The following is a 26,699-nucleotide window of genomic DNA, read 5'->3' as shown; positions in this document are numbered from 1 at the left end:
AATATTGTGCCACCAAAACTGGAGCAAAACTATCTTGGACAGGCTGTATACCAGGCTGTGTTATTTACCAGACAATTCCATTAAAAATGCCTCAAAAAGCATCAACAACACAAACAGGGTGCAGAGGTACATTTTAATGACTGGAAATAGCAGAGATGAGGTGCAGCAGACAGGGAATGGCTACAGCTAGCTGTGTGGGGACACCTGTCAATCAAAGTGATCACAACCCTGACTTCCACTCTTACAGCAAAACGTATTATGTTAAGATTCAATGAGTGCCTCAATTTGTGACTTTAAACTGATGGATGGATAGCGCCCTCTCATGGTCAAAGAGCATAGCAACTTCAAAAAGATTATACTGAGCTCTGCTCCTCTCTGCTGGATATTGTGAGGGACTGAGCCAGAGTTGAGCTGTAAATATACAGAATATTACAGTTGATGGTTTGTGGATATGGGAAGAGGAAGCATAATGTAGTAAGACTGATTTGTGGTGTATTTAAAAATATAAGTATTTACTGTTTTAAAAAAATCCTTGATAAGGTACAGTATTTGAGTATTTCAGTGTGTGTGCATTCTGCATGATTTTTACAAAACAGTTATCTGGACATTGCACATCAGGCAGATTAAACAGTAATGTATGAACAGACAGACTACTTTAACATCTGTAAATTCACAGGTGTTGCTGCAAACTGTGAGTTCACTGACACATCTAGTTTTCACAGTTTTTCAGAGTGTGATGTTTCCCACAGCTTGAGACACCAAAAAAAAAAACTAAACAAAAAGACCCCTTTTTTTTCTTTAAAAACTCATTCAATGTGAGTCCAAAGGCCCCTTAAAGAGGAAACCACAAAAAGGTTCATCAAAATACATACGGTGTAAAGATAACTGTGTAAAAAAACTTTGAGAAGAGCAGCAGGTGGGATGTGTTATTAAAACCACAGACTGATGCAAGGTGATGCATAAAGTAAATGATTTCTCCCCCAACCGACTGCATTTTACTTGACTTTCAGGCACAATGCACGCTCTGCAAGCATTTCTGCTGATCCTACTCCTGACTTATCTTGGACAAAATGGTAACATTTCCAACTGTATCTTACCTTTTTCTTAAACATGCAATTTTATATATTTTAATTTTTGTTTATGTCTTTTCAGCACTGGGGAGTGAAATCATAAAAGGTAAAAAAGCCAAGAAGAAGTCACTGCAGTATATGGCTTCAGTGCAAAACAACACAGGGCATATATGTGGGGGATTTCTCGTCAGTGAAGACTTTGTAATGACGGCGGCACACTGTGATGCTTGGTAAGTTGCCAAAAACCTGTAAGCACTCTGTTTATCACAAAGTATAAATGTTTCCGTTGGTTTCTAAAACATTATTCATGCAGGAATCCTAAAAGCGTTGTTCTGGGCACCCACAATCTGAAGAAGGTTGATAAGACAATGAGATATGGAATAAAAAAGAAATACAAACACCCTTCTTATAAGAACATTTCTTCTGGGAATGACATCATGCTTCTCAAAGTAAGTAAATAACTAACCTCAGAATCTTATTTTAGGCAAGTTTATAAAACATTCAAAGTTTCAGATTATGTTTACTTAAGTTGATTACTTGATTTAAAGCCCCAACCACTGCCTGCAATCCCATCAGCAATACCAACAAATATTCAACCCCAAATACTGGGAAACTTAAAATTCAAGTCTGATATGTTTAGAGGTCTCAACTCATCAATACTGAGGAATCAGAAAATTTGAGGAAGAAAATATGAAGAAAGTAATTTTATTATTTCTTTTTTCTGTCTCCAGCTGTCTGGCAAAGCTTACCTGGACAAAAAAAAACCAATTAAGCCAATTCAGCTTCCAACTCAGCAAATAAACCTGAAGGAAAACAAAAGCTGCAGTGTGGCTGGATGGGGAGCCATAAAAACTAATGGTTCAAATGTTGATAACCTGCAAGTGGTGGATGTTCCCATCATCAACCTGAACAAGTGTAAGAAGAAGTGGCAAAATTACATTCCTGCCAATGTTATCTGTGCAGGTGGATACTACAAAAACAAAGGATTCTGTCAGGTATGTTTTTTAATCTTTTCATGTAAAATTTAGTATAAACAGCATAATTATTATAATTATACAAAAATTAATTAAGATATTTCCTCTTCATAGGGTGATTCCGGTGGTCCTTTGGTTTGTGACAAGAAGCTGGCCGTTGGTGTTGTTTCCTTTAACAACAAAAAAAACTGTGACTATCCGAATCTCCCCAACATCTACACAGACATTTCAAAATTCCTGCCCTGGATCAAAGGCATCCTCAACAAAAAGAATGGCATCTAAAAAGTCACCCATGTATTACAACACATGTTTGGGAATAAAGCATAATAATGATTAAAAAAACCATCTGTCTTATGTGTACTTACTATGGTAAATGGATTAATATTTACATAGCACTTTTCTACCTAATTTGAGCACTTGGTGCATGTTCTACTACAAGTCTCATTCATCAACTTAGACAAGCAATTTTTTCTATGCTATGTGCTTTTATTATCTAACATTCATATGAATGCATCAGGGGCAACTCAATTCAGTATCTCGCCCAAGAATGCTTCAACATGGAGGCTGGAGGAGGTGGCGATTGAACTGCCATTTTTCTGATTGCACCGTGACCCACTCCTCCCCCTGAGCCAAAGCTGCCCTATGTGCCCATTTTTGCAGTGAACTCTGCAGCACGCTGCTAGCTGTGAAGTATTGAGCAACAGTAATATGGGGAGAGGAAGCACAATGTAATAAAACTTTGTGGTGTGATTATAAATATAAACATTTAGTCATTATAAACACTGCATGAGGTACAGTGTGCATGTGCATGCATTAAGTTGGGATTGCTCTCAGTTCATTAAATTATGGTAATCAATATAATTACTTAAAAAAAACCACTAATTTGAATGTTGCACAAGTCAAATTAATCACTAACAGTTTGAACACCTGTGATTGTAAAGGTGTTGCTAGATTTTTTTTTCAGTGACTCATCTAGTTTTCACAGTTTTTAAAGTGTGATGTTTCTCACTGCTACAGAAAACAACAACAAAAAAGGGGGGGGGGGACAATTTGCATTAGAATATCATTTAATAAAAGATAATTTAATAATGAGAGGTACAAAATGCCCCTTAAAGAGCAAAATAAAACCACATAGAATAAAGTTAAATGTGTGACAAAAGGTTGAGCAGAGAGCCAGATAGGAAGTGTTGTTGACAAAAACCACAGACTGATGCAAGGTGATGCATAAAGTAAATGACTTCCTCCCTAAACTGACTGCATTTCACTTGACTTTCAAACACAATGGACGCCCTGCAAACGTTTCTGCTGATCTTAGCACTGACTTGTCTTGGACAAAATGGTAAGATTTCCAACTGTTAATGAATTTCTTATATATGTGCAATTTTATCTGTTTTAATTTGTATTCACTTCTTTGCAGCACTGGGGAGTGAAATCATAAAAGGTAAAAAAGCCAAGAAGAAGTCACTGCAGTATATGGCTTCAGTGCAAGACAACATAGGGCATATTTGTGGGGGATTTCTTGTCAGTGAAGACTTTGTAATGACGGCGGCACACTGTGATGCTTGGTAAGTTGCTAAAAATCTTTAAGCAATCTGTTTATCACAAAGTATAAATGTTTCTGTTGGTTTCTAAAACATTATTTGTGCAGGAATCCTACAAGTGTTGTTCTGGGCACCCACAATCTGAAGAAGGTTGATAAGACAATGAGATATGGAATAAAAAAGAAGTGCAAACATCCTTCTTATAAGAACATTTCTTCTGGGAATGACATCATGCTTCTCAAAGTAAGTAGTATTTAACCTCAAAATCCCAGAAGATTTTCAGATTATGTTGACTTAAGTAATTTGTAGGTAAGTTAAAACAAGGAAATAGATGGTATTATAAGAATGATTTAGCGCCATTGAGAAATGTCCAACCCCAAATACTGGGAAGCTTAAAACACAACTTTGATATAATTAGAGGTCTCAACTCATCAGAAATTTAAGGAAGAAAATATGAAGAAAGTAATTTTATTATTTCTTTTTTCTGTCTCCAGCTGTGTGACAAAGCTTACCTGAACAAAAAAAGACCAATTAAGCCAATTCAGCTTCCAACTCAGCAAATAAACCTGCAGGAAAACAAAAGCTGCAGTGTGGCTGGATGGGGAGCCATAAAAAGTTGTGGTAAAACTGTTGATAACCTGCAAGTGGTGGATGTTCCCATCATCAACCTGAACAAGTGTAGGAATATATGGCAAAATATAATTTCCACTAATGTTATCTGTGCAGGTGGATACTACAAAAACAAAGGATTCTGTCAGGTACTTTTTTTTCAATCTTTCATATAATGTATGATACAAATGTCATATTCATTGAATAAAAATAAATTAAGATATTTCCTCTTAATAGGGTGATTCCGGTGGTCCTTTGGTTTGTGACAATAAGATGGCTGTTGGTGTTGCTTCCTTTAACAACGGAAATAACTGTGACTATCCGGATTTCCCCAACGTCTATACAGACATTTCAAAATTCCTGCCCTGGATCAAAGACATTCTCAACAAAAAGAACTGCTGACTGTAGTAAAACATGTCTGAAATGTATTGTTGATGTATTGTTAAATGCTGACACAAGTGATATGCAAGTTATGTCATTTGCAAAATCCATCATTAGAAGATTGTTAAATGAAACCAGCTGGTTATTCTTTCTGATGCTTGTCTAATGACTTGTCTTGTATAATGCAAAAGAGTTATTAAACACAAATCCTACCCACAGCAGATGTCTAATTTTATTTGTGAATGTGCTATTTCTTGGTCTGTTTCAGGTTTCTGGAGTGTTGGTCTTCACTCTGAGTGAGCAAACAGTGCCAAACAAACAATAAAGAATACAAATTACACAAATTATTTTGTGATCTTTAGAAGCAGAGGGAAGTGTCGTTAAAAATCTCTCCAGACATAACTTTAAACATTATGTGAAAATCAGTGCTTGTGTGAATGAATGAATGAATGTGTCATGTACTGCTGCGGCTGGCAGGAGTGAGGACCTCTAAGCAGAACACCAGAGACAGAGGCTAAATTCAAAACACAGCATTATTGCTGGAAACAGGACGGCAGCATAACAAAGGAAGCAAACTTAAACTGACAGACTGACACACAGGAGGAGGAGAGATGATGACAATGACACAACAAAGACTGACTGGAACGCAGACAATATATACACACTAGGTAACGAGGGGATGAGGAACACCTGGAAGAGAGACACAGGAAGGAAAATTAAACACACTGCACTAGAAACCAGCCACTACCAAAATAAGACAGGAAGTAACTAGACAGACTGAAACGTGGACTTGACACACCGCAGAGGAAATAAACCACAAAACACGAGACCAGAGACATGACAGAGGGACAGGACAGACACAGAGACGCTGGGGAGACAGGGACAAAGGGAACTAGGAAAACAATAAGAAAGCAACTATAACTAAGAACAAGAGAGGATGAACAAAACCAAATACAAACTGGAAAACATAACAGGAGTGCAATGAAAACAGAAACCAAAAGAATGAAACACAAAATGCTGGGCACATGGCCCAGGACCATAACAGAATGAATGAATCTGTATTTTTTGCAGTGCTTTACTTATTTATGCCATAATTCCAGGAACAATGACACCTTCAAATGTAATATCATTAGTAGGACAGAGGTTTTCCACCAAATAATGAGATATGCTCTCACTTATGGTCAGATTGCAGAAAAACTTCAAATGGCTTATAAAGAACTCTGCTGTCCTCTGCTTGATATAATGAGGTATTGGAGCAAATATGGAGAAATGGAGAGAAGGAAGTGTAATGTAGGAAAACTTGTATCGATTTGTGGTGTATTTTTTTAAATGTAAGCATTTAGTATTTAAAAAAATGTGTAAGGTACAGTGAGGGTATTGATGGTATCACTCTCAGCTAATTAATTACAGTAATGTGCGTCATTTTTTTTACAAAACATTTATTTCCCTGTTTCATGCATGGTGGTAGTTAAATTCAACAGTGGTGTACTAAGTAGATACATGACTTTAACATCTGACATTTGACTGTAAAGGTGTTGCTAGAAACTGTTACAGTGACTCATAGTTTTCACAGGTTTTGGTGCCAATACAGGTTTCACACGTTGGCTTGTTTTTTGTTTTGTTTTTTTTTAACAAAGAAAAAGAAAAGAAAAAGTATTTATATATATTTTTTTTTTTTTTTAATTCATTGAATAAAAGTTAATTTAGCAGTGAGAGATCCAAAAGCTCCCTTTTAAAAGAAAAATAAACCCAAAGAAAATGTCATAAAAATGACATGTTTAGTAAACATAAATGTGGAGCAACACTTTGAGAGAAGAGACAAGTTGATGAAAACCACAGACAGAAGGTGATGCATAAAACAAGTATGCTGCCCCTCTGAACCTCTGCATTTCACTGATCCTCCAAGCACAATGCATGCTCTGAGAGAGTTTCTGCTGATCCACGCTCTGACATGCCTTATGCAACATGGTAAGATTTCCAAATCAGGTTCTTCAGAATATGTAAAAAATGTATTTCTCCTTATTTTTATTTATTTCTTTTCAGCACTGGGGAGTGAAATCATAAAAGGTAAAATTGCTAAGGAAAAGGCCATGCAGTATATGGCATCAGTACAAAACAACAATTTGCATAAATGTGGCGGGTTCCTTGTCAGTGAAGACTTTGTGATGACTGCTGCGCACTGTGCCGATAAGTGAGTAACCCCCCGATACTCTTCGAGCAATCTCCCCTTCAACTAATAAATAATTCTGTCGGTTTCTCAATCATTATTCATGCAGGAATCCTACAAGTGTTGTTCTGGGCACCCACAATCTGAAAAAGGTTGATAAGAAAATGAGATATGGAATACAAAAGATGTGCAAACACCCTTCTTTTAAGAGCGGTTCATTCGCGAATGACATCATGCTCCTCAAAGTAAGTAGATAAGTATTCAACCTCAGAATCTCAAAGGATATCGATGAAATAATGATACATGGAAAAAATATTTAAAAGATAAATAAATACAAAAAGACGAAATATAAATAATTTGGAAACACATTCTGCCAGGAATCTTTGGCAAGTTATATGATTTCCATGAGGGTCAACAAATAAAAATGTGTTTAGTGGGGGAGGGAATTGGCATGGTCAAAGGTATGGCCATAAGGTTTTCAAAAAAAGTGCACAATTCTTATACATTTTTCTGAATTTCCTTACATGCTGGTTGTTTGTAGTGACGCTAAAACCAGGAAAAAGAGAATTATGTTTTTGGCCACAACAGCTGCCTGTGATGGACTGCTAACAATAACAGCAAAGATTAGTAAAATATGAAATAACCGACAAATATTTTTTCTTAATTTCCTCTATCAATAATACACACGTGACACATCAATAGCTACATTAATGCATCCAAATATGCTTGTGATATGATAGGATTGTAGAATGAATCGCTTGCATGGTTTTGAGAGTTGTGAAATAACAAATGCTGGAGAACTTTAAATACATCATAATTTGACATGTTTCTAACTCCTGAATATTAGAAAATTTGAAAAATTGTATTTCTTATTTTCTGTTTTCAGCTCTCTAGGAAAGTTCGCCTGGGTAACGAAAAAACAATTAAACGAATTCAACTTCCAATTCAAAAAATAAACCTGAAGGAAAACAAGATGTGCAGCGTAGCTGGATGGGGGGCCACAGAAACTAAAGGTAAAAATTCTAATGAGCTGCAAGTGGTCAGTGTTCCCATCATTAACAAGAAGAAGTGTCAGAAGCTGTGGGGTAACAGAACTCCGAAAAATGTTATTTGTGCTGGTGGATACAACACAAAGAATGGAATCTGTCAGGTAATGTTTTTAATCTTTTCATTTCAAATAGGGTATAAATATCATATTTATTGAACAACAACAACAAATTAACAACTGATATTTCTTCCTCACAGGGTGATTCTGGTGGCCCTCTCGTATGCAACAAGTTGCCCCTTGGTATCGCTTCCTTTAACAACAACAACAGTTGTAATTATCCGAACATCCCCAACGTCTATACAGATGTATCAAAATTTCTTCCTTGGATCAAAGATATTCTCAAGAAAAAGAAATGCAAAGTGTAACAAATATTTTCAGCTGTATCATGGATGTATTATAATCATTCAGTTTCTAAAATTACAGGGCCATTAAAAAAACTGTTGGTGACTTTTTATCCATGACAAGCTTCCAACTAGAACATCAGCGACATAGTAGCCTTTCAGCTCACAATCCATCACAGTTTGCAGGTTACTGTAATGTGTGACATACAGTAAGAAAGTGAAAGAAATTTTTCTTGTCATTTGCTAGATGAATTGCCCAAACTAACGAGAATTAAAATGCACTGAGAAATACAAAAGGCTTGTAAACAGTCATATCCAGGACAAATGAATCTCATCTCACTAAAATCTGACCAATAATATGGGAGGAGGATTCTTGTGAACTGTGGACAGGCGGATGGACGTTTCACCATGAGGTCGTCATTCCACATTATGAGATAAAAATGTAATCAAAACAAATAAAACAAATATAAAAAATAAAAAATGTGTAGTTTTGTTTGACATGGGGTGTGAGAGGTATGGACATTTTCTCTAAGGAAATTTTGATAGTCAAAGATAAATTCCCTGTATTTAGCTGACTTTTTGCTGATTTTTTATCAGTTTATAGTGTAAATGCCTTTATTTGTGAAAAAGAAAACAAAATTCATACACCAATTCAATTCCAAAGAAAATGAAATATAATGTGACAATAGTGGATGGTCATTTTAAACACGGCAAAAGTAATTTTGTGTACAAATAATCTTTGTGAGCTGAAAGTTCAGGTTTCAAATTGCTGCATGCACAAGATTTCAGATTATCTCTCTCCGCTCACAGCTTTATGTGGTCATAGAGTCACATTTTATCCATACATTCACACAGCATTTTATTCTTTACACTCCAAATACTTTACAGTATCTACATCACATCCATGACAAATGTATTATCTAGTATGGTTATCTAACTCTGGAATCAAACTGAAGCACTTGGAACAAACTCCACACAGAAAGGCCCCAGACAGGGTTGGAACCTTCTTACTGTCAGACAACAGTGCTAACAGCTCAATGTGACCACCATGCCACCCTTAAATGGAAATATATATTGTCTTGAAGCTCAACACGTGTGGCATTGTGTGATGAAGCTCAGCTTTTAGCAGTGCAGGAAACTTAACAACTGTTGTTGCTTCCTTTATCAGCTACTTTGACTACCCAGATATATCAGTTATCTACAGTATGCATAGAAATCAGAGGATTCATATAGAAGAAAACACAGTGATGACTGAATGATCACTGAATATTGTAACAATATTTTTTTAGAATTGTAACATGCATATTTTTTTTGGTATGGCTGATGTTTCACCACTAGAGGGTAGTGTTGTTCCAGAAGGTTTTAGTGTGGCTGCCTCTGTATGAAGAACAAGAAACTGTATTTGGTTTGAGGTCTTGGCAGTGCAGTGGTTAGTACAGGTACCTTACTCAAAGAAGGTTCTGGGTTTAAACTGGGACCTTTCTGTGCCATTTGTGTGTTCTCCTACAGTTCAAAGACAAGCTTGTTTGGTTAATTGGTGATTTTAAACTGTAGGTGCAGATGACTTATCTCCTCTGAACTAAAGATAGTTAGGAAAGGGTCCAATTTAATAAGCATAAAAAACTGGATAGATGCTGAGATCCCCAGGTAAAATCTTGGTAGATAGCTGGATAGTTTTGAAGGGCATTCAGATAAAGTGACCGCTTTATTGTGTGTGTGTGTGTGTTTCAGATCATTTACAACTTTTATTATAAGCTACTGTTAAGCTAATAGATCCTGTCAACCCACTGTTATAGTCAGACATAAAACAGCTCACGTAGTCTATTTGTGCCACACAATTAGCTTCATAATGAGTGGATCCCACTACATTAACTGAGTGCAACATCCTTGCATTCTATCTAGGCAAAGTGGAAAACTGTTCTGTGGTCAGAGGAATCAAAATTTGAAATTCTTTTTTGGAAAACATGGATGCCGTGTCCTCCAGAGTAAAGAGGAGCAGGACCATCATGATCAGTGCTTAGTTGAAAAGCTTGCATCTTTGATGGTATGGTGATGCATCAGTGCCTATAGAATTGGGAGCCTGCACATCTGGAAAAGCACCATCAGTTGTGAAAGGTATATACAGGTTTTAGAGCAACATATGCTCCCAGGTCTTTTTCAGCAGAACAAATCACATACTGCATCTACAACAACAGCATGACTTCATAGTAGTAGAAGAGTCCTCTAACAACTATAAATCACAATTATAACTTCACCAAATCAATTGATGGGTTGCTTAAAATCATACATTCTATTAGTTTAAACATTTGATATGTTTTCTATGATTTAATGTGAAACAAAAATGGGTTTATGATGTTGTCTCTGCTAGACTGCTAGCATGTATGATTATTAGCTGCTAATATTAGCAAGCCAGCTGAGAACACTTAACATTTATGTAAAATTATTTTCAGAAGTGAATAGCATCATATTTCTCTTTTTTGGCAGAAGCTGTTTTAGGATAGTTTATAATTGCCCCTTTTTTGCAAGCTTCCAAAATCTCTCTTGTATGTGCATATTGTTTGAAAACTATATACAAATGTCTGTTTCATAAATTTCATTTTGTCTCTTTAAATCTTTTATTTATTGAACAACCAGAGTGTCACATACTTCTTCACACAAACCAATAGTATCACCAGTCAGTATTGCACTGAGGTTGCAGGAAATGACAAACTGAGTCATTGGCTGTCAGGAATAATACAATTACTTGTGCATGCTACCATAACACTGACTGCAAAAGCAAATGCAGTCAAACCTCAAGCTTGAAGCTGTGGTTTCTCTTCTTCATCTTTATCTTATTCACTATTAACAGGACCAACGTGGTGGAAAAAGAAAAAAATGCGTAGGTCTAATAAAGTTTGAACTCATCACATTTTTTTTTTAATAAACTCATCCCATGCTTGTGACATAATACTATGAAACTGTTTCAAGCTTTGCAGAATCAGAAAGTCAGAAAGCTTTTATTGTCATCAAGCACAGGTGCTTGACTAAATTGCGACAGCTGCTGTTGGTCAGTTTCAAACAAGCAAAAAGAAAAATACAAGAAAGAAAATAAGTTAAAAAAATGAATACGAAGATATGTGGTACAAGAGTGTGTGTGTGTGTGTGTGTGTGTGTGTGTGTGTGTGTGTGTGTAAAATGCAGGGATATAAATACAATACAAAAACCAGCATACAGTACACATGTGAGGAAGTGGGCCAAATCTGCCCCAAATAAGGAATGGGTTCAAGGAGTGACCAGCAACAAAACACCAACACTCTTACGCTGGAAATAAGTTTCACAATAATTTATTCTTTTCAAAGTGTGGTGCTGTGCTGGGAATACAATCCTGGCTTGGAATTCAGGGCCCAAGAACACCACCACCAGGGTTATCTGCTTGGTTATAGACAAAGACAAGGTGGTCACTTAAAGGAATGATCAGTCAATTAAATACTGAGCTTGCACCTTTCCTTAAAGAGTTTCCACGCAGCTTCAAAAGCCTTGCGCTAATGGAGAGTAGGGTTCCACACCAAATCCTGGGCTGCAGTTCAGTTTTATCCTCTCCAGTCTTGAGTGCTTTCATCAGGGTGACCACCTCCCAATGGCACAGTGGACTTTTCCCTCCTGCAGCTCCCTTTACATGCAGGCACTCCTTAGCAGTTCCCAGTCCTGTTTTTTTTTTTGTTAAAAGACTCCAAACACACTTTAATTAAGATGAATCCTCTTCTCAATAAAACTAGACCCCTTTTAAAAAAGGCTTAAAATCAACCCAGCCAGGTAAAAGATGAGCTTCCTTTAAAAAAATGTTTTCCTCAGCTCAGATTTCCAATCCAACTCCATTTTGAGCAGCCACTCCTGTGCTCATGCAATCCCCTTACTTCCTGTCTCTCTCACATGCAGTGCTCCTCTCTTCTCCCTTTATAGTGGGCCCCAAACCCACACCAATCACTTAATTCCAGCGCTCAACTCCAAATGCCTGGCAGCTGAACTAGAATGAGACCTCCACTCCCACATGGGCGTGGCCTACATCACAAAAAACAAAAACATGCAAAACTTGACATAAAATCCTCCTAACCCCATGCTTCGTAGGAGATCCACTGTTATTTCCACTTTGCCACACACACACATTCTCACATCAAAAAGTGTATATACACAGGGAGGGTACCTGTTAATAGATACTGTTAATAAATAAAGTGATAAGTATTGCACATGGATTTAAAGTATTGCAGAAATGTAGTATTGCATAAAATATTGCACTATTACCAGATTTAATATTGCCCCACTGTTAAATACAGTATTGCACTGCAGTATTTTTATTGCCCTGTTGGTTATCATATGTAATGAAGAAGCAGGTGTGTTATTGTGATATGTTCAACAATCTCATAACCTGCAACATCCGCAGGAAGTGGAGCCTTTGCTGTGTCTTGATTTGCAAGCCATGATATTTGATACCTCACCTCACGCAGTCCCTATGCTGACCTCAGGCTTCCTGTCTGAAGCCCTTTATCTTACCAGATAAAGTGTTTTCAGAATGTAAGCATTGTGTTTTCTTTGAGTTTACTGAGTCATTAATGTTGATGCAATAAAAAGCTTACAATAGATAGATAGATGTTATTGCTTCTGTTCTGCTGTGTCAATGTCAGAGAATGTTGGAGAGGATGCCCAATCTCCATGCTCTCCCTAGATAGAGGATTGCAAGAGTTTTATACCTTCATATCCACACCCACATCTTGGTTTGCATCAAACATAATATCTTATGGAAAACCCGCTTCAGCTAGTTTTCAGTGTATGTGAGAGACTTGGTATGTAACCTTTCCATATTTGGCTAATGTCCCATAAAGGAACCTCAGTATCTAAGCATCTGTACTGGTGAAAGCATATGTGGATCTTAAACATACACATGCCTATTTAGACAAGACAAGAAGTGAGGGGAGATTTTCCACCCAGAGAGAAACATGGTCTCTCAACTCAGGTAAAAGGAGGCCTTAATGTGTCTTTAGAATAGAAAAAAAAAAAAAAAAAAAAAAAAAAACCCTATATGAAATATCAGACATGTAAAACATAAGATACTACACTGTGTTAACACAGCTGCATAAAGAATAAAAATAGTATAAATATACAATAAAAAAAACATTGCCAAAAGTACCACAGGCCCATACCGAAGGCCTTAGAATGTGAGCTAACGCTTCAGCTTTGTGCTTCAGCATCAGGGCTTCAAGTCATCAAGGTCCTAAAGCAGCAAAGTGGCCCCAGACCATAACGCTATCAAAACCATATTTGACTCGAGAGGGGGTCTGAACAGTTGGAGGTATCCTGATGGTGACAGAGACAGGCAATGAGCTTACTTGGTAGGGTGTGGGGGCTCCACTCAGGAGAGGATAGAAGACAAAATGATGGTGAATATCCAGAGTTTGCTAGGCTTCTTGGAGGTCAAGGAGGTGGTTACTAGGCAGCTGATCTGTTCCTGAGCAAAGATGACAAACAGACAGACTAATCCCCAGGACCAAGGCAGTTCCCTGGAAAGAAACAAAACAAGATCCAAAACACGAAGGTAGTTATTCTTGAAACAACAGAAACAGATAGACAAGTTGCCACTGGAGGGTAGTTGACTCTCTGGCAAGGAGTGGAGGTTTCCACTGGTCTTCAAATACATGTCCTTGATGATGCTGATGAGACACAGATGCGCCAGGTTGTAGCACAGAAGCAAAACTCCACCCCAAATCTAAGAGAAGAGTCCCAACCCTCACAAATCCAGGAAGAAAAACACAAACAAGCACAAGCCATGACAATTCAGCTTTTTTCTTGTGAGTCCACAGAATATTGTTGCAAAAGTCTTGGGGATCATCGAGATGTTTTTGGCAAATGTGAGACGAGCCTTTGTGTTCTTTTTGATCAGCAGTGGTTTTTGCCTTGGAACTCTCCCATGGTTTCCATTATACTTGAATCATGAATACTGACTGTGATTGAGGCAAGTGAGGCCTGCAGTTCTTTAAATGGTGGTCTGGGTTCTTTTGTGAACTCCTGGATGAGTGGCAACCTCCAAGTACCTACAGAGAGCAAGGCAAGTCCTAAGGAGTCAGCTGAATGAGAAGAACAAGATCTGGGCAATCAACACCTACGCCCTGCCAGTGGTCAGATACCCTGACATAATAAGGTGTCCAAAGGAGAAAATAGAAGGCACTGACATCAAGACAAGAAAACTCCTTACTATGCATGGAGGGTTTTACCCCAAATCCAGCACCCTGAGACTGTATGACAGCAAGACAGCTAGAAGTGAGTGTCTTGTTGTGGATGATGAAAAAAAGTGTGTGGAGCACTTCTCAGGGGGGAAAAAATACCACTATCAAAGTCCATCTGAGAAGCGTGCACAAGGCAGCTATGGAAACCCAAAGAGGGAAAAAGTCTAGGTTGGCACTGCATATAAAACACCACACATAATCCAGCTCACACAAGCATAACACGACATCAGCCACTTGCAGAGGCTGTGTGGATCGGCCCCGCAAAGACCCAGCGCTGAAGTCTAATTAGCAAGTATCTAACCAAGCTAGCTCTCTGAGCAACTCAGACACAGAACCAGCCTCATGTGCTGAATAACATCAGGATGCAGCTGAATTTGAGTTTGGATTCCTTCAAAGTGTTCAGTTTGTTTTTGTCAAACATTCACTGCATTCTGATGTTATATACCACACGTAGGCGTTGTAAATCTAAAGCACTGATGCTGAAATTTATTGAAGGGTTTATTGTGTTTTGGAGTTTGTTTTTCTTTATGTGTCTCTTTGTTGATGTTCGTCCATCCATCCAACCATCCATCCATCCATCCATTCTCTTCTGCTTATCCTGTTCAGGGTCGAGCCTCTCCCAGCTGTCTGTGTTCTTAATATTACACACATTTAGCATGTAATGCTGCTGACTTGTGAACAGTTGGTTGTTGAATACAATTTTTAAAAGGTATCTTTTTTTATTACACAATAGTCACTCTTGCACCTTGTATCTTGCACCTGACAAAGTATGAAAAAGCTAAAACTAATACTAAAACTGACAAAAACTAAACTAAAATTAAGCATTAAAACAAAAATAAAAACTAATAAAAACGAGCAAAACCACACTGAAAACTAACTAAAACTAAATGAATTAGAGGGGGGGGGGGGGGGGGGAAGTAAAAACAAACTAAAACTAAACTATAATGTAAAATCCAAAACTGTAATAACCCTGGTCAGCAGTATGAACAAGGGTAAAAGATGGGGTCCAAAAAAAGAGTATTCAAAAGGTGAAAGATTAAAAATAGTACCGTGGCTGCACTGCACTCATACTTGTGAAGTTAAAGCTGTCACTATCTAATCTGATATCTAAACTTGCCTGGAAAAGAGGTCACAAGAAATTTTTCTTACAAGAACTGACATCATAAGTGTAGGTGCATGCAAAATAGATTCATTAACCCAATAATTTCCAAAAAATACACTGAAAGAAGCCTCTCAATAAATAAAAAGCTTATGTCAAAAAAAAAAAAAAACACATGCAAAAACATTTTCATCTCATCTGCTATCAGTTTTTGTACTTGCAAGGCTGAAACCTCAACTACTGTAATTTGTTTGTCTTCAGAAAAGGTCATGTCAAATATCAAGCAAACCTAAAATACAGTACTTTAGCTTCAGCTGCATCTCATTGTATCGGACAAACATTCACATGTCTAAATCCTCCTTCAACTTAATACCTAACCTAACCTAAGAAAAATGAGGTCAGTTAAGGGGCTGGTCAGCTCCGCAAAGTTTGGAATGACCCTGCAGTAATAGCTGGCCATCCCCCAAATCCGCCTCACCTCTTTTTTTGGTCTTGGGACATGGGCAGGACGCGATGGCTGCCGGCTTCTCTATCTAGGGCTGGATATGCCCGCCTCCCAATATGGTACTGTTATTCCAGATACTGCACCTCCTGCCATTCAACTGTGCAATTTTTTGTGTTGGCAATAAGCCCTGCCTGCCTCAGGGACTCCAGCACCACGGCCACCTGCTGCACATGCTCCGCCCAAGTGTTACTGTGGATGATAAGGTCATCCAAATAGGTGAAAGTATATGCAGTGTGCGGATGTAGCACCTGGTCCATGGGGCGCTCGAGAATGGCTGGGCCCCCGAACAAGCCAAAGGAAAATGTTACAAGTTGGTACAATCCGGAATGGAGGAATCCATCTTTTCCTCAGACTCTGGAGAAAAGGGAATCTGCCTGTAGCCCTTGGCCAAATCCAGTGTCATTAAAAAAACAGCAGTGTCTAACCGGTCCAGGAGCTCATCAACCTGGTGAATGGGATATGTGTGAAACTGTGACACCTCAGTCACCTTGTGGTAGTGTTGTGGTCCCTAAATTAATGGCTCAAAGGAGCCCAACATATAAAATGCCACCAACAGCTGCCACTTAACAAGCTTTTACTAATGTAAACATGGTTACTCAAAACAGAATCGGAAGAGATGAGCTAATATAAATGGGTAATAGTAATCTTGTTAAGCTTGTAACACCAGTTAACACAACTAAACCTCCCAGAAGCAGCAACAACTGGAGCCATTGCTAAGGATGTTGGTGGTGAGAGGAAAAAGGGGAGCACCATTGTTAGTAGCCACCACTGAAAACAGCGTTCACCTGAACTGTGAAATCGAAGGTCCAGGGAAGCTTCACGTAATATCAACTGAATGGTGGGTCTGAAGGACCAGGGAATATTCATGTAATGTTGCCTGAACATTGGTTTTGAAGGTCTGGGGAACATTCGTGAAACATCACCAGAACATTGGTTTTAAAGGTCCGGGAACATTCAAGGAATGTTCATGTAATGTTGCCTGATCGTTGTTTTTGAAGGTCCAGAGAACGCTTGTAGAATGTTCTCCGAACCATTGTTTTTAACAAAAGTGTACGTTCCCCTAACATCAAGAAAACTTAAATTTTGCCTGAAGGTCTTGTTCTTTCGTTGGATAAAAATAAAAGCAATGTCCATATCGCCACTGCTCAAAAGTTGTAGACTGATCCAGTATTTTTCTTAATGTGCATTAAGAAAAAGAAATCCATCCATCCATCCATCCACTTCCACTTATGTTTGATGTTTTTTTTTAAATTCTCTCTGACTGCCGTACAGATAACTTAAGAACCTTTGTAATGTAATGGCATAATTATAACTATAATGTAATTACTGAATTTAGTATAATAGCACTTTATAGTAATGCTTTATTGAAAAATGTAATGCTATTACAGAAGCTTACTTTGGAGCATGTCACAGCCAACACTGTCAATGAGATGTAAAGCAGTAAGCATTTTACTTACAAACAGTGAAGTGAAGCAGGTCTATAATAGAGTTGCATGAACAAAGTAAGACTGAAAGATACAAAAAATGGGTCAGAGATAAGAAATTCATGAATGAGAATGTGGTCAAATCCAAGACAGCCAAGTAATCATACTGACAGAGTTTGACTTCTATAAGAGAAGTTTGATATTACGCTCGTAAGCCACTTATTTTTTAAATATGGAAGAAGAAGAAGAGGTCTAAAAGGAGACACAGTGAACCAAAGCAGGGAGCTGAGCGTGACTAAAAGAACCATGCATAATGTGGGAGTCGGTGATAAACACATACTCATAACATAACCAGTGTGGGTCAGACTGGTGAGGTAATGCAATTACAATAAATAGGACAAAAGCAAAGTTCCAGATTAAGTGCATACGTCCACTGAGTAAAGGATGTGGTTAGAAGTCAGAATAAGATCATACTTGATAACAAAGCAAAATGCTCTATAAAAGAATCTCCCGACACACCCAGAGACACAAGTTAACTATTTCACTGGCAACATGCAAAGTCAACAGAAATTTGTGCTGCTCTATGTTCTGACATGTCTGGGACAACTGGGTAAGAATTGCAAGACTTTACTATTATTCTCTGAAATTGCATTACTATCCCTGCTATTGGTAAAATATGTAGTGTACACAGCAACACACACACACACACACATATATATCATATATACATATATATATATATATATATATATATATATATATATATATATATATATAATCATTCAACGTCTTGAATGATTACTTAATCATGACTGACTGGTAAGGGAAAAAGTTAATGTGGCACTCACTGTGTTTTAGATTACTTTATTTTTTTTTTTTTTAGCACATGGAAGTAACATCATACAGGGTGAAAAAGTCCCAAAGAACTCTATGCTGTATATGGCCTCAGTGCAGAACAATGATGGTCATGTATGTGGAGGATTTCTTGTCACTGAGGACTTTGTGGTAACTGCTGCTCACTGTGATGCTCTGTAAGTAATTAGTCTTCTTGTGAAGTAACATCTGATTCACACCATTAAATCTTAAATGTCTTAAATGTATCTTAAATGTATTCACCACCTCTTAATGATTCCTCGTTCAGGAACATCACACACGTCGTTATTGGCACCCACAATCTCAAGAAGAGCTATAATAAAACAATAAAAGTAGTAAAGAAATTCAAGCCCAACTCTTTTAATAATGTTTGGCAGGGTGATGACATCATGCTCCTTCAAGTAAGTATTTATCCATCACAGTTGATGCAATTTTTTTTTGAGCTATAAAAATGGTATTTCTAATTTTTACTTTCTGGTGTTGTGTGTCTCCAGCTATCTAGGAAAGCTCAACTAGGCTGCAATGTACAAATAATTCAGCTCCCATGTGCTGAAACAAACCTGCAAGAAAATGAAATCTGCCAGGTGGCTGGTTGGGGGAAAACTAGAACTGGTGGTGAACCTGTTGATCAGCTGAGAAAGGTGAATGTGTCTGTCATTAACCCTCAAGTCTGTCGGGAACAATGGCCTGGTCTTCCTGCCAATGTTATCTGTGCAGGTGGATATGGCACAAACAAAGGATTTTGTCAGGTATGTTTTCTGTCCTTTCATTGAAAATGTCTACTGGCTTTTGCGTTGACAGATGTTTAAAGAGTTTAATATAAAATGACACATAAAATACTTCCTCCTCACAGGGTGATTCTGGTGGTCCTCTGGTGTGCAGCGGGTTAGCTGTCGGTATTGTTTCTTTCAACAAATATCGGAACTGTAACTACCCAGATGTACCCAATGTCTATACGGACATTTCAAAATACCTTCACTGGATAAATGAAATTCTGACAACCACAAATCTTTCTTAAAAATGCATTTTTGCGTTACTGCAGTAGAAGTAAAAATGAGCATTTTGTCTTCTGACTTTGCTATCAGTCACGATCCCTGAGTGTTTAGTTCTGTTTATTGTTCAGGTTTTGATTTCTATTTACTTACTTTCCAGAGTCATTAGGCCTTATTGTATTTTAGGTCTATTTTGTATTTGTTGTCCCCTCAGTGTTTCCACAGTCTCAACCCCCTTCAGTGCTGTGTCTTATTACCTTCCTGTTTCCACTTGACCAGTAACTTCTTGTGTATAAATAGTCCGGTCCTTTTTTCAGTCTTTATCAAAGCGTCTGTTTACCCTCTTTTGCATGCTCCTTCTTGGTCTGTTGAAGTTGATGGCTTGTTGAAGCTTTTGGATGTCCACTTTGCTACACGTCTGGATTTTTTTTTTTTGTACTTGCATCAACTTAAATAAAAGCTTTGGTTTTTTGTTACATTCTGCCTGCTTGTTGGAATCTTGAATTTAAGTTTCCAGCACCTGGCACTCAGTGTGACTACAAATGGAAATTAAAGCATATCCCATATTCCACATCTATTTTTCTTTGGTAATAACCTTATGAAGAATCCAGACGTGTAGCAAAGTGGACATCCAAAAGCTTCAACAAGCCATCAACTTCAACAGACCAAGAAGGAGCATGCAAAAGAGGGTAAACAGACGCTTTGATAAAGACTGAAAAAAGGACCGGACTATTTATACACAAGAAGTTACTGGTCAAGTGGAAACAGGAAGGTAATAAGACACAGCACTGAAGGGGGTTGAGACTGTGGAACCACTTTGCTACACGTCTGGATTTTTTTTTTTTGTACTTGCATCAACTTAAATAAAAGCTTTGGTTTTTTGTTACATTCTGCCTGCTTGTTGGAATCTTGAATTTAAGTTTCCAGCACCTGGCACTCAGTGTGACTACAAATGGAAATTAAAGCATATCCCATATTCCACATCTATTTTTCTTTGGTAATAACCTTATGAAGACAAATATTTAAGTGTATAAAACAACAAGAAACAACAACACTATACAATAAGACAATAAGAATCAGCCATGTAGTTAACTGACTTTTTGTTTCCCCAAGTGATACTTGGAATTAACTTATGTGTACAAGCAAGTTGTTGATATGAACTCAAATTTTACCCTTAGACAAAGAAAATAACATTTCCCAGTATATTAATTACAATATAATGAAAATTATTCCTGGGTCTGATTTAATGATTAATTGAAAAGCTTGAATAAATGTATCATTTCTCTTAGCTACAATAATTGAAATTGATAAGTAAATAATAAAAAGATATTTATATCACAGAACCTTTAAAACATATGGACTAATACATTCTAATAATATGCTATAATATACTCTGATATATTTTAAAAAGAATTGCTTTCCATATTACAGTGTATTTATAATGCATATGATGTTTTTATCAATAATTTAACAATATATGTAAATACATATAGGAAAATATAAATATGTATATATAAATATATATATATATGAGTAGAATGAGTACCGCAAAAACCCACGAAACAGCAAAAATGCCGCAATAAATATTTTACACTAATATTGATTGAAAACCCGCGAAACAGCAAGTCCACGAAAAGTGAACGATAAAGTAAGCGAGGAATTATTGTGTGTGTGTGTATATATATATATATATATATATATATATATATATATATATATATATATATATATATATATATTAGGGGTGGGACTTTAACGCGTTAATTTCGATTAATTAATTAATTACAGGGAAAATAACGAATTAAAATTTTTAAGGCATTTTAATCGCACTTTGCACCGTGGAACGTTTCTCAGTGCACGAGTTCCAGGCATACAGATTATATCGACGCACAATGTTCAAATCCAGGGGCCGCATCGTTCGAAGCATAGACATATATACTATGTCTGTATATACTATGTATATATGTCTATGGTTCGAAGGACCCGGCCCACGTAGACCGGGTCCTTCGCAGTCCACGAAGACCGCAAAGTCCGGAATTGAGCGCGGCTAGCCTTCATATCAGCATCGCCTGCCCTCACCTCTGCGTAGCTCACGTCGCCTAGCAAAGTGAGTGCGAAGCACAGCTGTGGAAAAGCAGCTGGTTAAACTGAGAACGAACATTTGCTCCTTTTTGTGGTTTAATTTTAATTATTTTTTTTCAAAATAAGCTCTTAAAACAAGCATGACACATTTCAACATCAAGGATTACAGCTTAGCGAATGATTAATTTCCAGCTATATTAAGTGAGACATTAATGTTGACTAAAGCTATCCAGTTATGATGCTTAACTTTAATTTCAGGAGTTTGTATATCACAGGAGCACTTCCACCCTTCTTTGGTCTGTGTAGTAGACTGGTGGGAAAATAAACAAAGTTTTGAAGTTTAAGCTTATGTGTATTGATTCATTCATCAACCAAACTTAAATTAATATTTATCATGTTAAATATTGAAATGTTATTAAAATGCAATTAATTTCGATTAATTAATTACAAAGCTTCTAATTAATTCAATTAATTTTTTTAATTGGGTCCCACCCCTTATATATATATATATATGTAAAATTGTATGTAAAATTATGGCCCTGTGTGGATTAGAGAAAATCCAAAATAAACTTAAACACCCAATTTGTGCACCCAATTCTTGTTTTTAAAAGTCATTAAAATTTCCACCCTTGAAAAAGAACAGTTAAAAGAAGTCATTAAAATTCCCAAATTACCACCACATTCCTGCCCATGATGAGTGTATATAAACTTACAACTGTATTTCCACTTTCCTTTTTACATTAACAGTCTGCAAAGATTAACTAAGAGTTCTTTCACCAGACCAGCATGCTTTAACCACTCCACGTGGGTGTCGTGGTATAGGAAAATGGAACCGCGATTCAGTTTCAGATTTGTTACAATTCAACGTAAGTTCACACCATGTGAACTGAAACCTGTTACTTTTGAATCTTTACTTCAAAGGTTGAGTTGCCTTACATCACTGTCTCTCTCAGCTACACAGCTCTGTCTGTGCCACTGTACCATCAGTAATTAGCCCTATAGTGGGCAGACAGCACTATAATCACCCATCCGTCCATTTCCTTGTGTGTATCCTTTTCAGGGAGGTGGGTGTCTGTGACAGGGCTCAGCACTATAATAATAAGAAAAATACTGTGCTATCTACCCCCATTTTGACTTAAGCACAACCTAACCCCATCCACCTTTGCAGTCACCAGTTCTCATTTTACTTATTTTTTAAACTTATTTTATAACTGCAGCAGTAAACGGTCTTCTTGGTCATATTCCACAAGACATGTCAGGTAATGATGGGTCAAAGTCAACTATACACATTGTTGAGCCTTTGGTCCAAGAAATAAGCACATACCTATAGTTGGCCATTTTATTTATCAAATTTAAACAGCCAATTTAGCTCTTACTGTTCAATTATTTTCTTGCTCTTTCCCCCCCTCCAACATCCTTCTAGAAACTGCACTGCCTGGCCCCTCCCTACTGTCCTGTGATTGGCCGGCACAACTGTGCTCTGATTGGCAAGTACTGTTATCAGTAAGTCATCTGGTCTTGTGAACCAGTCACAGCCCAGGTTTCTTGAACAGAGAAGCCTTCCAGATGTTTGAAGTAGTGTGCAAACGAGTGAGATAATCATGTCTCTTCAACTTTAAAATTAAATTAATTAGTCAAGTGTTCAATAACATCAAATTATTAAGATAAGATACACTTTATTTATCCCAGTTGAGAAATTCAGAATCAAAAATTAACTAAAACACTATAAACATTTAGCAGAACAGCTTAAATAATTAAAATGGCATGCAGTTCAATAAAATAACATGCATCCAAACAACAAAACAAATATCCTAATAAGGTAAACACTAGCCTGAAATACAAACAGGCTACAACAAATATAATAAAGTAATATATTGCATTATATTTTCCAATATATTTCCAAATATTTTGATCGTACATGTGACTTTAAATTCTGCATGCAAGATAAAAAAAAAAAGTTTCTGGGAATGAGCTACTTTGTGCTATTTCAATAATATGAAGATTTGATTATTACTATTGGCTCTAGCATGTGCTAGGCATAGGCGCTACTTATATTATTTCAGTGAAATGCATCATGGGATGCTTGGCTGTCCCAACTCCAAGTCACCACCCTATGTTTATAGAGGGGTTTATGGGCCTGACACCATTTAATTTGTTATCTTTAGAGGTACTGATAATCATCTTTCTTTTTTTTTCTGTTTCAATTTTTTTTTTTTTCACAAACACATAATAAAGTCTTCCTTTAATGGACAATCTTGTGCAAACCTCTTGGTGTTTGCCTAAATGCATTGAAATATGAGTCAACTATCTTCTGATGAAATGGAGTAATTTTATGTGCTTAAAGTGAACTAAGGCCGTTGAAATGAAGATTGCTTTATCCATAGAAGCACACTGTGAAAGGCAGACTCTTATTTTTGCCTGATGTGTACATTTTTATTCTTGTGACAAATCATTTATCATCCAAAGTAACTTTATCACTGATATCTTTTCAACAGGTAGCTGAAAGGTCAGAAGTGCTGCATCATCCTCATAATTCCCAAAAGGGTGTCTTCCTTTTTAACAGCCCTACAGCCTCAGAGTACACTTGCTGTTTTACCAGGTTACAAGAGATTATTATTATTACCCAGTCCTAACACTAATACTGGTTTCCAGTTTATAGACAAACAGGCTTTACAGTTGCAGTTCTGCAGAAAAGAAGACGTGCTCAGAAACATTGATTTTTTTTTTTTTTTTTTTTTTTGATGCTTAATTTATTTATTGAATGGTTGATGCTATCCAGTTGGTGGCAATGTAGGATGTTGAGAAAGTTGCAGGGACAGAGAAGGGTTTCTGTGAGGCTGATGACTGAGCTTCCATGCTGCCCATAGAGAGAGCGAGAAGAGAAGAGAAGAGAAGAGAAGAGAAGAGAAGAGAAGAGAAGAGAAGAGAAGAGAAGAGAAGAGAAGAGAAGAGAAGAGAAGAGAAGAGAAGAGAAGAAGAAAGAGGAAAGGGAGAGGGATCAGAGAAGAAAGGAAACGGGTAGAGGAAAGGAGGAGTGGAGGTGGAGGGAGGATTGCGGTGGAAACTACTGTCCTCCAGCCTGAGCAGAACCACCAGCAGCTTCTTCCACATTTCTGTCATCCAAACGTTTCTTATATCTGGTGAACCAGTGCCAGCCACCTCTTTTCTTCTTCTCTGGTTCTTCTTCTTCCTAATCCACTTTTTCTTTAGCTTTCTTGGCTTTTCTCTCAGCTTCTGCATCGCCTGACTTGGACCAGAAGAATTTGGAGCGTTTTTTCTTTTTCTTTTGTTTCTCTTCGAGCTCTCTGTTCTTCTCCTCCAAATTTGCCACTTCTAGCACAAATTTTACATTTTCCTCCTCAATTTTGTGACATTTCTCCCTGAATTTGTTGAACTCTTCGACCACTGCCTGGAATTTTTCTTCAAGCTTGCTGTATTTATGCCTGTTCTCTTTGGTCTCCTCCCGCAATGCTGCTTTTCTGCTCTCCAGTTCCTTATGCTCTGTTTCAAGTTGCCCATATTTTTCCTCCCATTCCATGTTTTTCTCCTGGATTTCTGCATGTTTGGCCTACAGTTCTTGGTGCTTCCTCACCAGTTCCTCATAATCCTCCACTTCTTGCTTCTGCTTAATTTCTTGATTTCTTTTCTCCACTTCTTGCTTCTGCTGGCGCTTCACAAAGTTCTGCTTTAGCATTTCATGCATTTCTTCCGCATGTTTCTTACTCAGAAATTCCTTGTCCTTCTTTTCTGGATTTCAGCTTTAGACGAGTGCCTCTTTCAGTTTTGCTATGTTCCATGTTTCTTCCACATTCACATTTTGTTCCTTCATCCTTTTGTTTTCCTCTTCCAGCTTTTTGTTCCTTTCCTGAAGTTGCTTCATTTCTTTTGTAATGGAGTCAAATTCATTTAAGTGGACCAAATCTCATCTTTCTGCTAGAAGCCCATAGATGCGTCCCCTCAGCTTGTAAGTGCTCTCTCAGAGGTTGCGGTTTTCCGTCCGGAGGCGGTCAATTTCATTTAGTGGAGGATGCTGTTCCCGTGTGCTCCACTGAGGAGGAGCCTCACCATTTCTTGGAAAGCTGCTTCTTTTGGACATGGCAGCAATCTAAGCCTCTGTCTTCTCTTTCAGTTAAAGTCTTGTCGAAAATGTGATCGCAAACCAAGTTTAGTGAAAATGTGTCAGATACAAAGTCACTAGTACAGCTCCAACCTTGACTGCCTTTGATACTTGATCCATCATCATAAGGGCACCACGGAACGTTCGAATCTTTTTTACGCAAACTAGTTTAAATGGTGAGTTCCATTGCTACCACGTGACATTAATGATTAAAATGTATTTATGTACAGTATTTGCATGGCGGAAGTACCAATAACGTTTCAGTCTCAGGAAAGTGAAATAGCCTATGTGCAATCAGCTACAGGCTGAGATTCTCATCAGCTGGTATTCTTTTGATACATCATTAGCATACGTGCTCATATCCATGCATATGTGAGGGCACGTGATCTTTCCCAAATCAAAAGGGGTGAACTTGAATCATTATGAGAGAGAGAGAAAAAAGATTGTTTTTTTGTTTTTTTTAGAAAGCAGTCACCAGCAAAATGCACCTCAGTGAAAGCCAGCATCCTAATGGACAATGTCAAAAACTGTCTAAAAAACTCTCAACTATTAATCACATTCTTCAATAATGAATCGCACTTTAAATGCTGCTTAACTGTGTGCATTATGAACACTGCATGTTTCACTCCAAACAACAGAAAAAACGCCTTGAAATCAAGTGATGTTGAATATATTAAAGTGCGTTACTGCAAACGATGTTCACACATCATTGAATATGAGAAAATACCCCCGCCCACCAAAAAAAAAAAAAAAAAATATATGTATATATATATATATATATATATATATATATGTATATATATATATATATATATATATATATATATATATATATATATATATATATATATATATATATATATATATATAAATTGACAGAAGCATAAATAACTGGGATTATTTTCCCTCCGGGGTCCCACTCTTTGCCATGGTCAGTTTTTAAGGTGCAAACACATTTCTCCCTCTAGTTGTTTCGCTTCTTTGTGCAAACTTTGAGGAACTAGCCGGAAATGGAGAGAAGGAAGAGTGTTTTTCCAGACATGCACTTCAGATTACATTGTGAAGCTTCAAAAATAACTAACAATATTAGACCTAATAAAAGAATCAGGCTAAGATTAACAGAGTTATAGCGTTTTTCTATAACAAAGTCGGGGCAGTTGCTCCGTCTGGTGGCAGATGGCTGCATAACATTTAGGACAAACTTTTACAGCACCGGGCATCA

The 26,699-nt window shown here is 37.3% G+C and overlaps 4 protein-coding genes across 5 annotated transcripts; all 4 read left to right on the top strand.

Annotated features, from left to right (window-relative positions):
- The first annotated feature begins 987 nt into the window (after positions 1-987).
- Positions 988-2,363, top strand: LOC115778852 (duodenase-1-like). Its single transcript, XM_030727206.1, has 5 exons — positions 988-1,073; positions 1,153-1,300; positions 1,384-1,519; positions 1,802-2,065; positions 2,159-2,363. The coding sequence occupies exons 1-5, from the start codon at positions 1,016-1,018 to the stop codon at positions 2,324-2,326; spliced, it is 774 nt and encodes a 257-aa protein (XP_030583066.1). The 5' UTR covers positions 988-1,015; the 3' UTR covers positions 2,327-2,363.
- Positions 2,364-3,298: 935 nt separating this feature from the next.
- LOC115778853 (duodenase-1-like) lies at positions 3,299-4,707 on the top strand. The gene is made up of 5 exons (XM_030727208.1): positions 3,299-3,383; positions 3,462-3,609; positions 3,693-3,828; positions 4,080-4,343; positions 4,432-4,707. The coding sequence occupies exons 1-5, from the start codon at positions 3,326-3,328 to the stop codon at positions 4,594-4,596; spliced, it is 771 nt and encodes a 256-aa protein (XP_030583068.1). The 5' UTR covers positions 3,299-3,325; the 3' UTR covers positions 4,597-4,707.
- Positions 4,708-6,474: 1,767 nt separating this feature from the next.
- LOC115779201 (granzyme B-like) lies at positions 6,475-8,541 on the top strand. 2 transcript variants are annotated; one of them, XM_030727729.1, is made up of 5 exons: positions 6,475-6,543; positions 6,619-6,766; positions 6,852-6,987; positions 7,629-7,892; positions 7,988-8,541. In XM_030727729.1, exons 1-5 carry the CDS (start codon positions 6,486-6,488, stop codon positions 8,153-8,155), a joined length of 774 nt encoding a protein of 257 aa, XP_030583589.1. In that variant the 5' UTR covers positions 6,475-6,485; the 3' UTR covers positions 8,156-8,541. The 2 variants fall into 2 exon arrangements, with proteins under 2 accessions (XP_030583589.1, XP_030583588.1); XM_030727728.1 differs by having other exon boundaries at positions 6,486-6,766.
- Positions 8,542-17,965: 9,424 nt separating this feature from the next.
- On the top strand, positions 17,966-19,304 carry LOC115779276 (mast cell protease 1A-like). Its single transcript, XM_030727844.1, has 5 exons — positions 17,966-18,023; positions 18,297-18,444; positions 18,555-18,687; positions 18,781-19,035; positions 19,140-19,304. The coding sequence occupies exons 1-5, from the start codon at positions 17,966-17,968 to the stop codon at positions 19,302-19,304; spliced, it is 759 nt and encodes a 252-aa protein (XP_030583704.1).
- The last annotated feature ends 7,395 nt before the right edge of the window (positions 19,305-26,699 follow it).

Source organism: Archocentrus centrarchus, chromosome 4 (genome assembly GCF_007364275.1).
Source record: "Archocentrus centrarchus isolate MPI-CPG fArcCen1 chromosome 4, fArcCen1, whole genome shotgun sequence".
Taxonomy (NCBI): Eukaryota; Metazoa; Chordata; class Actinopteri; order Cichliformes; family Cichlidae; genus Archocentrus; species Archocentrus centrarchus.
Note: the sequence above shows the minus strand (reverse complement) of the source record. Positions and strands in the feature narration are given on the sequence as shown.

What these genes read in the sequence shown, in the direction of transcription:
- LOC115778852 (XM_030727206.1), top strand. Translation starts at nt 1,016, where the DNA reads ATGCACGCTCTGCAAGCATTTCTGCTGATCCTACTCCTGACTTATCTT. An exon ending in GACTTATCTTGGACAAAATG is followed by an intron (nt 1,074 to 1,152) that starts GTAACATTTCCA and finishes ATGTCTTTTCAG; the next exon opens with CACTGGGGAGTGAAATCATA. An exon ending in ATGACATCATGCTTCTCAAA is followed by an intron (nt 1,520 to 1,801) that starts GTAAGTAAATAA and finishes TTCTGTCTCCAG; the next exon opens with CTGTCTGGCAAAGCTTACCT.
- LOC115778853 (XM_030727208.1), top strand. Translation starts at nt 3,326, where the DNA reads ATGGACGCCCTGCAAACGTTTCTGCTGATCTTAGCACTGACTTGTCTT. An exon ending in GACTTGTCTTGGACAAAATG is followed by an intron (nt 3,384 to 3,461) that starts GTAAGATTTCCA and finishes ACTTCTTTGCAG; the next exon opens with CACTGGGGAGTGAAATCATA. An exon ending in AAAACAAAGGATTCTGTCAG is followed by an intron (nt 4,344 to 4,431) that starts GTACTTTTTTTT and finishes TCCTCTTAATAG; the next exon opens with GGTGATTCCGGTGGTCCTTT.
- LOC115779201 (XM_030727728.1), top strand. Translation starts at nt 6,486, where the DNA reads ATGCATGCTCTGAGAGAGTTTCTGCTGATCCACGCTCTGACATGCCTT. An exon ending in ATGACATCATGCTCCTCAAA is followed by an intron (nt 6,988 to 7,628) that starts GTAAGTAGATAA and finishes TTCTGTTTTCAG; the next exon opens with CTCTCTAGGAAAGTTCGCCT. An exon ending in CAAAGAATGGAATCTGTCAG is followed by an intron (nt 7,893 to 7,987) that starts GTAATGTTTTTA and finishes TCTTCCTCACAG; the next exon opens with GGTGATTCTGGTGGCCCTCT.
- LOC115779276 (XM_030727844.1), top strand. Translation starts at nt 17,966, where the DNA reads ATGCAAAGTCAACAGAAATTTGTGCTGCTCTATGTTCTGACATGTCTG. An exon ending in GACATGTCTGGGACAACTGG is followed by an intron (nt 18,024 to 18,296) that starts GTAAGAATTGCA and finishes TTTTTTTTTTAG; the next exon opens with CACATGGAAGTAACATCATA. An exon ending in GCTGCTCACTGTGATGCTCT is followed by an intron (nt 18,445 to 18,554) that starts GTAAGTAATTAG and finishes TTCCTCGTTCAG; the next exon opens with GAACATCACACACGTCGTTA.